Source organism: Dipodomys spectabilis, unplaced genomic scaffold, assembly GCF_019054845.1.
Source record: "Dipodomys spectabilis isolate Male_0828 unplaced genomic scaffold, ASM1905484v1 ptg000034l, whole genome shotgun sequence".
Lineage (NCBI taxonomy): Eukaryota > Metazoa > Chordata > Mammalia > Rodentia > Heteromyidae > Dipodomys > Dipodomys spectabilis.
This window is the reverse complement of record NW_024870711.1, coordinates 4821761-4834314: the sequence shown is the minus strand read 5'-3', so window position 1 is coordinate 4834314 and position 12554 is coordinate 4821761. Positions and strand designations below refer to the sequence as shown.

Here is a 12554-nt window from a genome sequence, read left to right as displayed (position 1 = left end):
AATCCCACTGAAGAAAATGGGTAGCAGGGAGATTTTCTACAAATACTCTTCAATAAAATTTGTATTTTTCTTTCGTTTAAATGTATCACCTGTTTTAGCAATGTTTACATTAAAAATATAGATTTAGTTTATACTTCATGATCATGTGTCCACTTACCTGCATATACTCTCATCCACAGGGAAATTGTCTCCACTCTCAGAGATTAAAATGTCTCATCAGGAATCAAGTTGCAAACCAGTCTCTGAAGTTCACACATTATGCCTTCTAGGAAAAGTGCTTAAGCCTACCTTGTAAACCCTGATCTCTAAATAAATTTTTAACAAAATTATTGCTCAAAAATTTACATAATAACTGGATTAAGTTATTTTAAAACTATTTTAGCATAGAATCTATTTGTCTGATTCTTTAAAAAAAACATAACAAGTTAGTATTTAGACATAAAGGAGGTGAAATTCTTGTGTCTGCCTTTCTGAATAGAAAGTACAAATTTATTCAATGCAGATGTGACTTTGTCACATTTTGCTAGAGAGGAGAAAAGAGTTCCCAAAGACAATCTGAAAAAGGAGGCAGTCACAATGTGTCTTTTTCCAGAAAAACAATAAACACTGGAGAAGTCTGGCTGCCACTCAGAATTTCAGAAAGGAGAAAAATCAAAGGCAGAACATTGGGAGTAATGAGGGAAGAAGTGAACTAGCACAAATAAATCTTCCAGTAATCTTCTAAAAATTACAACCAAAATTCCTGAGTTTGGCAAGAGAGAAAGAATCTCTGTAGGGCGGGGGATGATTAGAACTCCCTGCGCTAGCCCCTGCCATCCTGAACAAGAGTCTTCTGTAGACTGAATCGTGACCATTACACGATCCTCACCACACCACTGTCGCAGGTGCCGCGTGGCTCACACCTGGAATCCTAGCCATGTCAGAGGCTGAAATCTGAGGATAGAGGTTTGAAACCAGCCCCGGGGCAGGAAAAGTCCTTGAAACTCTTATCTCCAATTAACCACAAAAAACTAGAAGTGGAGCTGTGTCTCAAGGGATAGAGCACCAGCCTTGAGCAAAAGGGCTTAGGGACAGTACCCAGACCCCAAGTTTAAGTCCCAGTATCAGCACACACACACACACACACACACACACACACACACACACACACGTGTGCTTTTCCCCATCCATTGTCCAGTCCAGTTATAGACAATGACATTGTTTTTCTTCATTTCCCAATAGACAGCTGAGACAAGACAAAATAGCTCAGCAAGACTTTTAGCTTCAGCGTAACAGATAACAAAGGGAATCACAAACATAAAAATAACACAAAATTTTATATTCTGAACTTCTTGGCAATACTGGCTCCTCTGGATTCATGTTGCTCCACGTTAATTGTATCCACAGCCAGGAACTGATCTGAGAAATGTTCCTCTCTCCTTCCCAGACTAGGAAGCCCATGGTCCAATCCAGCAGTCATCTGTCTATGAAGACTTCTCCATGGAGTTGAGCCTTGCTTCTATCCCTTTACCTGAGTCTCTTCTGCAGACCTAGATAAGGAAACCAGTTCAGCTAGGTCACCCAGAAACCCCTGGCCAGCAAGAGGAGCTGCCTGAGCCTGCCTCGAAACTTAAGATTGGTGGTGATGATGACATACGGGTGGACAGACACGCACAGGTAGAGTACACTTTGCCACAGCCAGTACCACTCACTCTCAGAGATGAAGATGATGGCATCGGTGACCAGGGACATGAATGCTAGCGCATAAAGAATAAGGAAGGAGATGAGTGAGTACAGAGCTCTGTTCTGAGGCTGGGCACCGGGCTCCTGTAGGCCGCAGGTATTGTGTTGCATTCTCTGGGTGTGCCTCCTAAGAGAGATGATCAACAACAAAATTGAGACCAGAAAAAGAAAGCAAGGAATCACCAGCGTGGTGAGCTTCAGAGGCATGAAATAGTGGTTTTCCAGCCCTTTGTGCCACTCATTAAAGTCCATGTCCCCAGAGAAATTGGCCATCAAAAGTGCTTGATACACCATGTGGTTGCCCCAAAAGAAGAGCAAGGTGATGATGAAGGAGATCAGGAGGGAGCCCAGCAGGAGCCGAGGCACCAATCCTGGAAGTCGCCACTTCAACCAGAGGAAAGCAGGGTGGGAGAAGTTAGCAACTTTGATGCAGAACACCACACTGAGCCAAGTACCAAACCAGAAGGTGGTGGAGTTGAAGAAATCCAGGTAGAGGCCAACCAGCTGGCGGGCAGCACTCCTGGAGTACTCCACCAGGTAGAGGAAGAAGATAAAGCTGTTCACCAGCCCGACACATTGCTGGCAGAAGCGAGAGCCGCTCAAGCCAAGGAGGATGGTGTCCCAAGGCATCAGCCGGCCACATCTCAGCCACTCCCTGCTCAGCGTCAGCATGATGAAGCTGTTGGCTAGGATCCCCAGGAAACACAGCAGGACGAAGACCAGCATGAAGAAGATGGTCAGTGGTGACTGCATGTTGGTCCCTCCTCTGATCTCCTCCGGGAGCCTGGGTGTCAGATCTCCTCCCTGCCCCCACGATCGATCCTCACACTTGCTCCTGAAGGTGTGAGGATGGCCAGGCTCTGCACAAACCACGGTCCACCCAAAAGAGAGGACGCTTGAGAAAAGCACACTCCTGGATTAGAAAAGATGCAAATGTCCCCTGGGCTCAGGTATCACTGGGCGGCCAGCTGCCCCTCATTTGCCTGCCTGCTGCCACGGTGGGCACAGGGTGGATGAAGGAGATTGTTTTAGCCTCTGTAGCTGGGTTCCATCCTGCTTCTTCCATCCTGAGGCTGAGCGAACACGCCCCTTCTGTGATAGGTATTGTGTATTCTAAGCAAATGTGAGTTATATGTATATGTACATGTATGTGCATGTATACACAGATGTATATAAGCAGCAGGGATAGGGAGATGCCTGTGGACATCTGCCTTCACGGATTGTCCTTGTCACACTTTTATTCTCTCCTCCATGAGGAACTGTCCCTTGAAAGCCACATACTATAGTCCACCTCCCATTTCACGTCTCTTCTTAAATCCTTGATGGTGTATGTGATCAGTAATATGTTCAAGTGACTCTGAGTTTCCAGTGAGAGAACTGCTTTTCTGGTGGTGGTAGGGAGAGGGTACCTGTTTCTTATTGGCTGTTGATGGGAGCCACTCTGGGGTCCTGGGATCTTCCCTTCATCTGCCCAAGTAGGCTACTTAAAACCACCATTTACTTCTTCAGGCCAGCAGAGAGCATCTGCTAGCAAAATGGAGCCTTCACAGAATCGTGACAATAGCATTGCCTTACTGGAGCCATATTCTGTTGGCCAGAAGCCAGACACAGTCTCAGTCCATATACACCTGAAAGGAGAGGGTCTCACCACACCCTACACTAGGGTTGAACATCACAGGGCCCATCTTAGATGGCTCACCACAAGAAGAAACTGTGGTTTCTTAGGCTTAGGTGGGCTCTGCCCACCAATACCAACACTTAAAAAGAGATTCTCTACAAGAGCATGATACAAAGCAAAACTCTTCTGTTGCAGTATGCCTGTCAACTCACATAGTTACTATTTTCAATTCTGTGTGTGTTAGACATATTAAAATCCACTACCATCCTAGCAAGTTTCAAGTATGCATTATATACTTGAGTGTGTGTGTGTGTGCACATGCGTGTGCACGTGTGTGTACTAGAGTTTGAACTCAGGCTCACACTCTTGTTTGGCTTTTTGCTCAGGGCTGCCATTCTACCATGAGGCCCACCCTCACTTCCAGCTTTTTGCTAGTTAATCAGAGATAAATAGTCTCTCAGATTGTGTCTGCTCAATCTGGTTTTGAACTGTGATCCTCAGATTTCAGCTTCCTGTATAGCTCAGGTTACAGGTATGAGCCACCAGAGCCCAGCTTTTTTTTAATTGAAAAATATTTCACTACCAATATCTTTCATTGAAGTCTATTTACGGGGCATTCGTCCTCCAAAATGTACTCATCATGCCTAACTGGAACTGTATACCCCTTGGCCAACAACTCTCCATAGCCTCCTCACCCCATCCTTGGCCACCAGCATTCTATTCTGCACATATGAATCTTACTCTTTTGGATTCCACGTATAACTCATCAGATGAGGAGTATTTGTCTTTCTGTGTCTGGAGTGCTTCATCTAGAATAATGCTTTCAAGGTTCACCCAAATTTCTACAGTTGGCAGGTCTTATTTTCAAGACTGAGTACATAGATGCTTATATAATCAACATGCATTCCTACGATTGATAGGTTCTCAGATTGCTTTCCTATCCTGGCCATTGAAAATGATGCTGCAATGAAAAGGAACGGGCAGATATCCCTTTGAAATATTGGTTCCATTTCCTTTGGGTACATATATATGACTAGTGTTCTTTGTCCCTACATAAAAGCCATGTTGAAGCTTGGTTATGATTTGTTGATATTGGAAGGTATTGAAGATTGAAAGGTGATTAGGTCACTTGGAAGGATAATGGTCTGCTCATACGTGTGACTTCTCACTCTTTTTTTTTTCTTTGTCAGTTGTGGGACTTAAAATCAAGGCCTGGGTGCTGTTTGATGCTTATCAATTTTGAGTACCTTTTCCTATATCTGTACACTCTGCATGCACCATTTTCTGGGAAATGTCTAATCAGGTCCTTTGCTCACATTTCAATTAGGTTATTTAGGGGATGATTCTGCTGCCAAGTTGCACAAGTATATTTTGGAGATGAATCCCTTAGGTGTGGTTTATGATTTTTCTCCTCCATCATAAGCTACCTTTCTACTTTGCTGATAATTTCCGGGTCAAAGATCAGTTGACTGTATATATGGGAACTCATTTCTGAACTCTTGATTCTGTCTTATTGGTCTATCGTCTGATTTTATGCCAGTATCATATTGTTGATTCTTTGGGCTTGGTTATGAAAACTTTATTATATTCTTTTGATTTTATGTTTTCTTAATTTTTTCTCATGTTCCTTACAGCCTCACATTTCAGGTTTTACAAACTGACTTCAACAGGGAGACACTAACATAATCAATGGGGAGAGATTAATGTAAGAGTAGGTAGGACTGCAGGCTGTGTAGGATACAACAGCACTTGCTGTAGCAGGAGCAGTGGAGGTTCTATTTTTGAGAGAGCTTCAAGGCTCTGGCCCTGGAGCAGGTAGTCACATGACTCTGGGTGCTCCACTAGGTGGGGATCTAGGTTGGTAAAGATTACAGAAGGATCGTAGGTGGAAAAGAACCAGCAGATATCACTGGTGGTGTCAGTGGAGTGGAGCCGGAATTAGTGGTGAAGATTGGAGATGGGACATCTTGTTCTCCTGTTCACTCCTGAGTGTGGCAGCTGAGGGCATCCCTCTTGACCTTGAGCTGTGTCGAGCAGTGAAAAGAGGTGACACAGGAAAGCTTCTTCCTATGCCTTCCCGTGTGGCCATCCTTTCATTTTTGGGTTTTTTGTTTGCTTGATTGATTTTTGCTTTGTTGGTCCCCCCCACCCCTACCCCACCACCCACCATACACCTCTTCTGGTGACTTGTGCTTGTGCTGGTAACTCTGCTTGTGACCGATTTATATCCTCTATCCAAGAATGCTTACAACACGAGTCCATGTGAATGTTACGTAAATAGTTGTTATGCTGTATTGTTGAGGAAATAATGACAAATCAGAGTCTGCCCAAGTTCATTACAGATGCAATTATTCTCAAACTTCTATCAGCTGTTGGGTGAATCTGTGAGTGCAAAACCCATGGACACGAAGGTGCTATTGTAGCTTGATTAAAGTCAAGGGGTCATCCCATTGAAATTGTGTGGATAAACATCTTTCTCACTATCATATTTCTTAAACCATGTGCCTCCGTTCATTTTCTAGCCCGTCACTCAACAAGATATTTGGTAAGCACTTGTGAGTGCTGGAACTATATATAGCAGTAGACCACAGGGTCAAGTCCTGAAGAAGTTAAGGAACAATAAGCAATTACCCAAACAAGACATGTTCAAGTACCATTAGTTCTTTGACAAAAATGAGAGAGTTTGCTGGAGAGTACCTTAAGAGAGGACAGGCAATAGGACATAGACCAATTAGGTATGGAAATGATTTTGAGACACATTCTTAAGATGAGCTAAGAGGGTCAGAAAGAGTCTTTGTTTTATATAGATGGCCATATTCAATATTATCAACTTTTATGTATCCTCTTCCATCATTCCCTCTTCAAACACACGCTCTCTCCTTATCTTAGTCCATGTATAATGCTACAACAAAATACTTGAGACTGGGTAATTTGGTGAAAAGAACAGTTCTGGACACTGGAAATCCCAGGACAAGGTGCCTATAAATTTTATGCCTAGTGAGGGCTCCTCTCTTGTTTCAAAGATGGTTTCTTTTGCTGTGTTCTCACATGATGGGAAGGCAAAAGGGCGTCTTTTGATCCCTCTCAAACCCATTTATGAGAGACTAACTTCATCCAAGATGGCAGATCATTACCTAACCATCTCCTAACCAGCTCTTAATACCCTCCCATTGGAGATTGAATTTAATACCTGGGCTGTCAAGGACTATGGTACTCTCAGACAGACAGCAACCAACCTTCTACTTCGGCTAACAGTTTTCTTGTAGCAATACTTTCTTGACTTTGCTTCAACATTTAGTCATTCTGAGACTTATCCTCAAACTCCCCAGGCAAGAATCCCATTTACCATGCCTTATAATACAATAAAGCTTTGACTGTGCCTCTTGAAAAGCTCCTGAGCACCTCTACTTCTACTGTTCTCTGTTGGGGGTAAGGGGTGGAGGTGCTATTCCTTGTCTATGTTAGTGAAGGTAGGGTAGGATACAGAAAAGAGTCTTCCAAATATTTATCCTTTCAATCTTTTCTTTGCTTGCCTCAGCCCTTTCATTTTATCAAAGGGTTGTAAGAGTTTTGGCTGGATAGTAATGAGACTCAAGTGGCAGAGCACCAGCTGTGAGTTCTGGAACAGGTTGATGTTCATCATCTTTGAAAGTCTGGATGTAGTGAACTGGCAGAACTATCATGCCATTCAATATTTGTACCTAATGGAATTATTAATATTTCCAATTCTGTTATTTGAAAAGAAAGCTACACCAAGAAAGTTGTGCTGATGGTGGGGAAAATCTGAGTATTATTCTAGTGTAAGTGAAACTCATTTGAGAGTTTTAAACAAGGGTGAAACATGACCTTTTAAATGAATTTCCTAGGCTATTATATAGACAATAAAATAGGGACAGGCAAGGGAAGAAGATAGTAGTCAAAGATTGCTGCATTAGACTCTAGATACGTAATTGTCCCACCAAGGAAGCACTGATAATGTGCCAGGTAGTATGAGGGTGGATCCAACAGAATGTGTCATGTAGACAGGGTTCAAGGATGAAGCATGGGCTGTTTTGGCCTTAGCAATTGTAGGCATTTTATGGAGTCTTTCACTGTGGCAGGGAGGGCTGGAGAAGAATGCTTGTGGGAGGAGCTCTGTTTTGGTCATGTTGCGTTTGAGATGCCTGTTAGATATCTAAGTTGAGACGTGAAGCAGACAATGGCAATGTAAGGCTGGATCTCAGCGAAGACCTACGGCTGGAGTAACAGGTTTGGAGAGTCATCAACGCGTATGTGGTGTTTAAAGCCATTAAACCAGATGAGATCATCTGGGGGAAAGAATGTTGATGGAGATTGTAAAAGGGGCTGGAGCAGGCCTTGTTGCCTTCAACTTTTAAGACTTGAAAAGTCAGGAGGATTCAACAAAGGATATTCGGCTGAAACAACCGTGAGAGATCTTCTATCCTGAGCTCATTCTCAAGACAAAGAAACCAAGAAAGGAAAGGTGGGAATGGCACTGTAGAAGGAAAAATAACCTGAAGTGACTCTAAGGTGGTATGCACGAGGGATTAGGCCTTAAGGGAGACTGCCCAAGAAGCCAAGGCTAACATGGATTGATGTTTGAAAAGTGCTTAGGTTGTTAGCCAAATCTGGTACAGTGGAATTATCAGTGTGGAGGCTAGACATGCAAAGAGTTTTGCCAGAGTGTTCAGGAATAGAAAGCCTATTTATCATCCATCCATTGACAAAATCCACTTATCATACACTATCTGTTAGGTATGGTTCAGAGTTTGAGACAATCTCTTTTATATTATTATCTTTAAGTAGTTGTACAAAGGAATTCCAATTCAACACATCAACTTAGGAGTCCAATGTACCTTGATCAGTGTAATCAATGAGTTGTTTTTTTTTTAATCAGGCACCAGTGGCTCTCACCTGTAATCCTAGCTACTCAGGAGGCTGCGATCTGAGGATCATACTTGGAAGCCAGCCTGAGCAGGAAAATCTGTGAGACTCTTATTGCCAATTAACTACCAAAAAAGGCAGAAGTGGAGCTGCAGCTCAAGTGGTAGAGTGCCAGCCTTGAGCAAAAATGTTCACGGACAGCGCACGGGCCCTGAGTTAAATCTCCAGGACACACACACACAGGTCAGTAATTTATCCTTAGTGCTCCTATACATCCTTACGAATGATTCTAAGTGCTTAAACCTGATGAGTTTCAAATGTAATGTCACCTAGATATTCACATACAAAAGAATGAAGTTGGAACCTTTCCTCTCACAATAATAATATTAATAATTAAGTACTTAAAAGTGGATCACAGATCCAAACATTAGAGCTAAAGCTATGAAGTTCTTAGAAGAAATCATGAGTAAGTCTTCATAATGTTGGTTTAAACAACACCTTCTTAGCTATATCACTGAAAGTATATGTCTAAAAAGAAAATAGTTAAATTGGACTTCATCACTGTTAATTTTTTTTGCTTCAAAGGATACCACCGGCAAAGGAAAAATCAACCAGATAATGGGAGAAAGTTTTGCAAATTATATTTCTAATAAGGAATTTGTATATAAAATTTAAAAAAATACAATTCAACAATAAACAAGGAAAGTAATTCCATTAAGAAATAAAAAAAGGGGGGGCTGGGAAGGTGGCTCAGTGGTAGAGTGCTTGCCTTGCATGCATGAGGCCCTGGGTTCGATTCCTCAGCACCACATAAGCAAAAAGAAAAAAGCAGGAAGTGGCGCTGTGACTCAATTGGTAGAGTGCTAGCCTTGAGCTGAAGAGCTGAGGGACAGCGCCCAGGCCCAGAGTTCAGACTCCCCCCTCCGCCAAAAAAAAAGAAAGAAGAAAAGTAATTCCATTAAGAAATGGGCAAAGGATTCAAACAGACATTCCTCCAAAAGTGATCATGAAAATAGCCAAGAAGCACATTTAAAAATGGTTCATGTTATTGGCGTTAGACAAATGCAAACCAAAATCATGAAATACCAGTTCCCATCCAAAACCATAGCAACAAAGCTTAGAAGAATGTTGTGAACAGTAAGACTAACAAGACATTATGTTGTAAATAAACTTTACAAGTTGGGGGGAGGGAAGTGAGGAGGGAGGGAAAGTGGGAGAAAAGCAGAGAGGGGGTAACAAAGTTTGACAGAAATATACTCATTACCTTACTTATGTAACTGCAGCCTCTCTGGCATCACCCTTGTGATAAAATTAAACAATTTTTTAAAAGAACTTTGTGAAATGGAAAGTATCTTACCATTTAATGTTTACAATCCAATATACAGTAGGAGATCTAAGCATGTAGTTATTTTCAACCAGGGGAATTGAACCAAATACATAAAAGAATGAATAAGGGGGGAAAAAAGACTGATAATAACAAGTGTTGACAAGAATGGAGAGAAATCCAGCCCCTCATCTCCAGCGGATGACATCATGAGTGTTGCTGCTGCTTTGGAAACTGACTGGGGTGTGGGTCATTAAAATGTTACTACGCACATCAGAATTTTTATACCTAGGTATACACCCGAGAAAAAAGGAAAACATGTCCATGCAAAAACTAGTTCCTGAAGGCTCATGCCAGCATTATTCACAATGGTCCTCCGAAACAACCCACATGATTACCACTGGGGAAGTAGATAAACTAAAGATAACAGATACCCGAATTACAATATCATTAACACTGTGTGATGATGATGGTCGAATTGTATGTTACATAAATTATATCACCACAACAAAGCATTTTTAATTATGCACAATTCAACATATCAGTTTATAAGTACAGTGGATCGTATTGAATTAAAACCCCTTTGTACAGCTACTTAAAGGAAAAAAAAAACATTTTTAGGAGATTTGCCTCAAGAAAGAGTAAAGCTAACTTCACTGTTTTCTTGAACTACAGGGTTGGATTTTTGCTTTGTTTTGTTTTGTTTTGTTTGCTTGTTGGGTGCGGGGGAGTTGCAATTTTTCATGTGTGTGCTGGTATTGAGACTTGAACTCAGGGCCTGGGTGCTGTCCCTTAGCTTCTTTTCCTCAAGGTTGGCATTCTACCACTTGAGCCATACCTCTACTTCTGGTGTTTTGCTGATTAATTGGAGATAAGAGTCTTATGGACTCTTTGAACTGCAATCCTCAGATCTCAGCCTCTATGTAGTTAAGATTACAGAGGTAAGCCATAGTGCCCAGCCCTAAAGAAAAAAAAGTTGCTAAGTAAAACTAAAGTAAAGTTTTACATATCAACATTCCAAACGCCACAGGAAGAATGCTTTTATGAGGCCCTATTGGCCGAGTTTGGAGAAATTCAACCATTGAAATTTTTTAATGCAAATAAATCAAGTGAGGTAGTTACCTGTTGTTATCCTTATTTTACAGAAAAAAAATAGAAGTGATTTCTCATAGTTATACTTAAATGACAGAACTGAAATATCAGATCTTTAAGCAAACAGCCTGCACTCATCACATACCCTATCTTTGCTCTGGCAGCATTAAAAATGAACAGAATTGGACAAGATGTAGAAGAAGAAAAAAGAGAAGAATCACAGCATACCTCAGAAAAAGATACAATGCTTAGCTTAAGTCCTGAATTTTACATAGCATCTATTCAGATAGATTATTTTTGTGACACTGAACTCATGATCATGTGTTTATGAGGCAAGCTCTCTACCACTTAAGCCATTTCCCCAGAGCGTTACATAAAATCTAGCAAGAAACTGAGAAGCAAAAGAGAAAGAGACCATGGCCAAAAAAAATCACAGGGAAGGTGGCTATCTTATAATAGTTCGGAATAGCAGGAGGTGAAGATAAGGAATCAGTTGGGAAAAGGGGAAATCACATGTTAAAAGGCAATGCCAGGAAGGTAGACCAGATACCAGAGCTCCTGATGTGCCATTCGGAGGTATTTAGATGTATTCTGGAGCTTAAAGAAAAAAATCTTTATTAAAAATGTGAACCAAGAAAGAAAATTCTGTTTTGGAGCATATTGTTTGCTTCTGTGGCTGTGTATATCCAGTGAAAGGCAGAGTGTTTTGGGACTAGTTACCAGGAGGCACCATTTTGCTATCTCTGCAGAGTCTGCCTTGCTCTGGAGTCCTAGGAATTGGTGTGGCTTGGGTGCACAGGTACACAACACATAGATGGGGACCGTCTCACATTTGAATTCCTGCAGACAGCTTCACAAATGTGGGCACAAAAGATGTGGATGGGAGAGAAAGAATATGCCATGTGGTGCCTGCTGCCTGAAAGATGAAATACAGACCGCTGGCAGTTCCTCTTTCCCACTACTGCTGAAATAACTGGAGAAACAGGCCTGGCCTGGGCGCTGTCCCTCAGCTCTTCAGCTCAAGGCAAGCTCCCTACCACTTTAGCCACAGCGCCACTTCTGGCTTCCTGGTGGTTAATTGGAGATGAGAGTCTCACGATGTTGCTGCCCAGGCTGGCTTTGAACCATGACCCTCAGATCTCAGCCTCCTGAGTAGCTAGGACTTCCGGCATGAGCCACGGACACCAAGCTTGGAGAAAATTCTGATAATGGGTAGAGTGCACAGGGACTCTGAGAACCAGAAGTCAGAAATGGATGCACTAGTCATTCTAATTTGGGTGTTATTATAGTCGATGCTTACCTGTTGCACTCAGGATTTCCCAGATTGTTCATTATTTTTAGGGAGGGGGAAAAAATCACTGTCATACTGGCTATCGTCGGTTCGATAACTTCCTTTCACTAGGTAGCCAGTTTTCTGAGTTTCCAACCTTGCAGCATTGATGCCCAGAAACTTTGCCACTGGACATCTCCCTTCTCTCCACGTAATTTCAAAAACATTACTGCTGTGCCCCACGACCCAGTCCAGATACAGAGCTAGACAATAACCCAGACTGACCAATCAGAACACTATAACCCTAAGCCAGTGGTACAGAGTCATGATTGGGTACCTGATCCACACTGAACCAATCCTTTGGCTTGAGAGGCTGAGCTCTATCTGCCAACTACCATCTTCCCCCATTCCCATTAAAGGCAGAATCTGTGGGACAAAGAGTAAAACGACCAAAAGAAAGACAAAGACAAGGACTGAGACTAAACCTTCAGACAGGGCTATGCCCATATTGCTGCATCTCTAGATTTCTAAGGTATGGGTCTCAAAAATTTCCCTTGTTTACTTGAACTAGTCTGAAATTTTTGCCATATGTGATTGAAAGAACCTTGGGAAATATTTAAGAGAAAAAGAAAAAGAAAAATACT

At 42.0% G+C, this 12554-nt stretch overlaps 1 protein-coding gene across 1 annotated transcript; it reads right to left on the bottom strand.

The window, feature by feature from the left end:
• Nucleotides 1-1338: 1338 nt before the first annotated feature.
• Tas2r41 (taste 2 receptor member 41) lies at nt 1339-2475 on the bottom strand. Its single transcript, XM_042677296.1, has one exon. The coding sequence runs from the start codon at nt 2473-2475 to the stop codon at nt 1552-1554; it is 924 nt and encodes a 307-aa protein (XP_042533230.1). The 3' UTR covers nt 1339-1551.
• Between the last annotated feature and the right edge of the window lie 10079 nt (nt 2476-12554).

What these genes read in the sequence shown, in the direction of transcription:
- Tas2r41 (XM_042677296.1), bottom strand. Translation starts at nt 2,475, where the DNA reads ATGCAGTCACCACTGACCATCTTCTTCATGCTGGTCTTCGTCCTGCTG.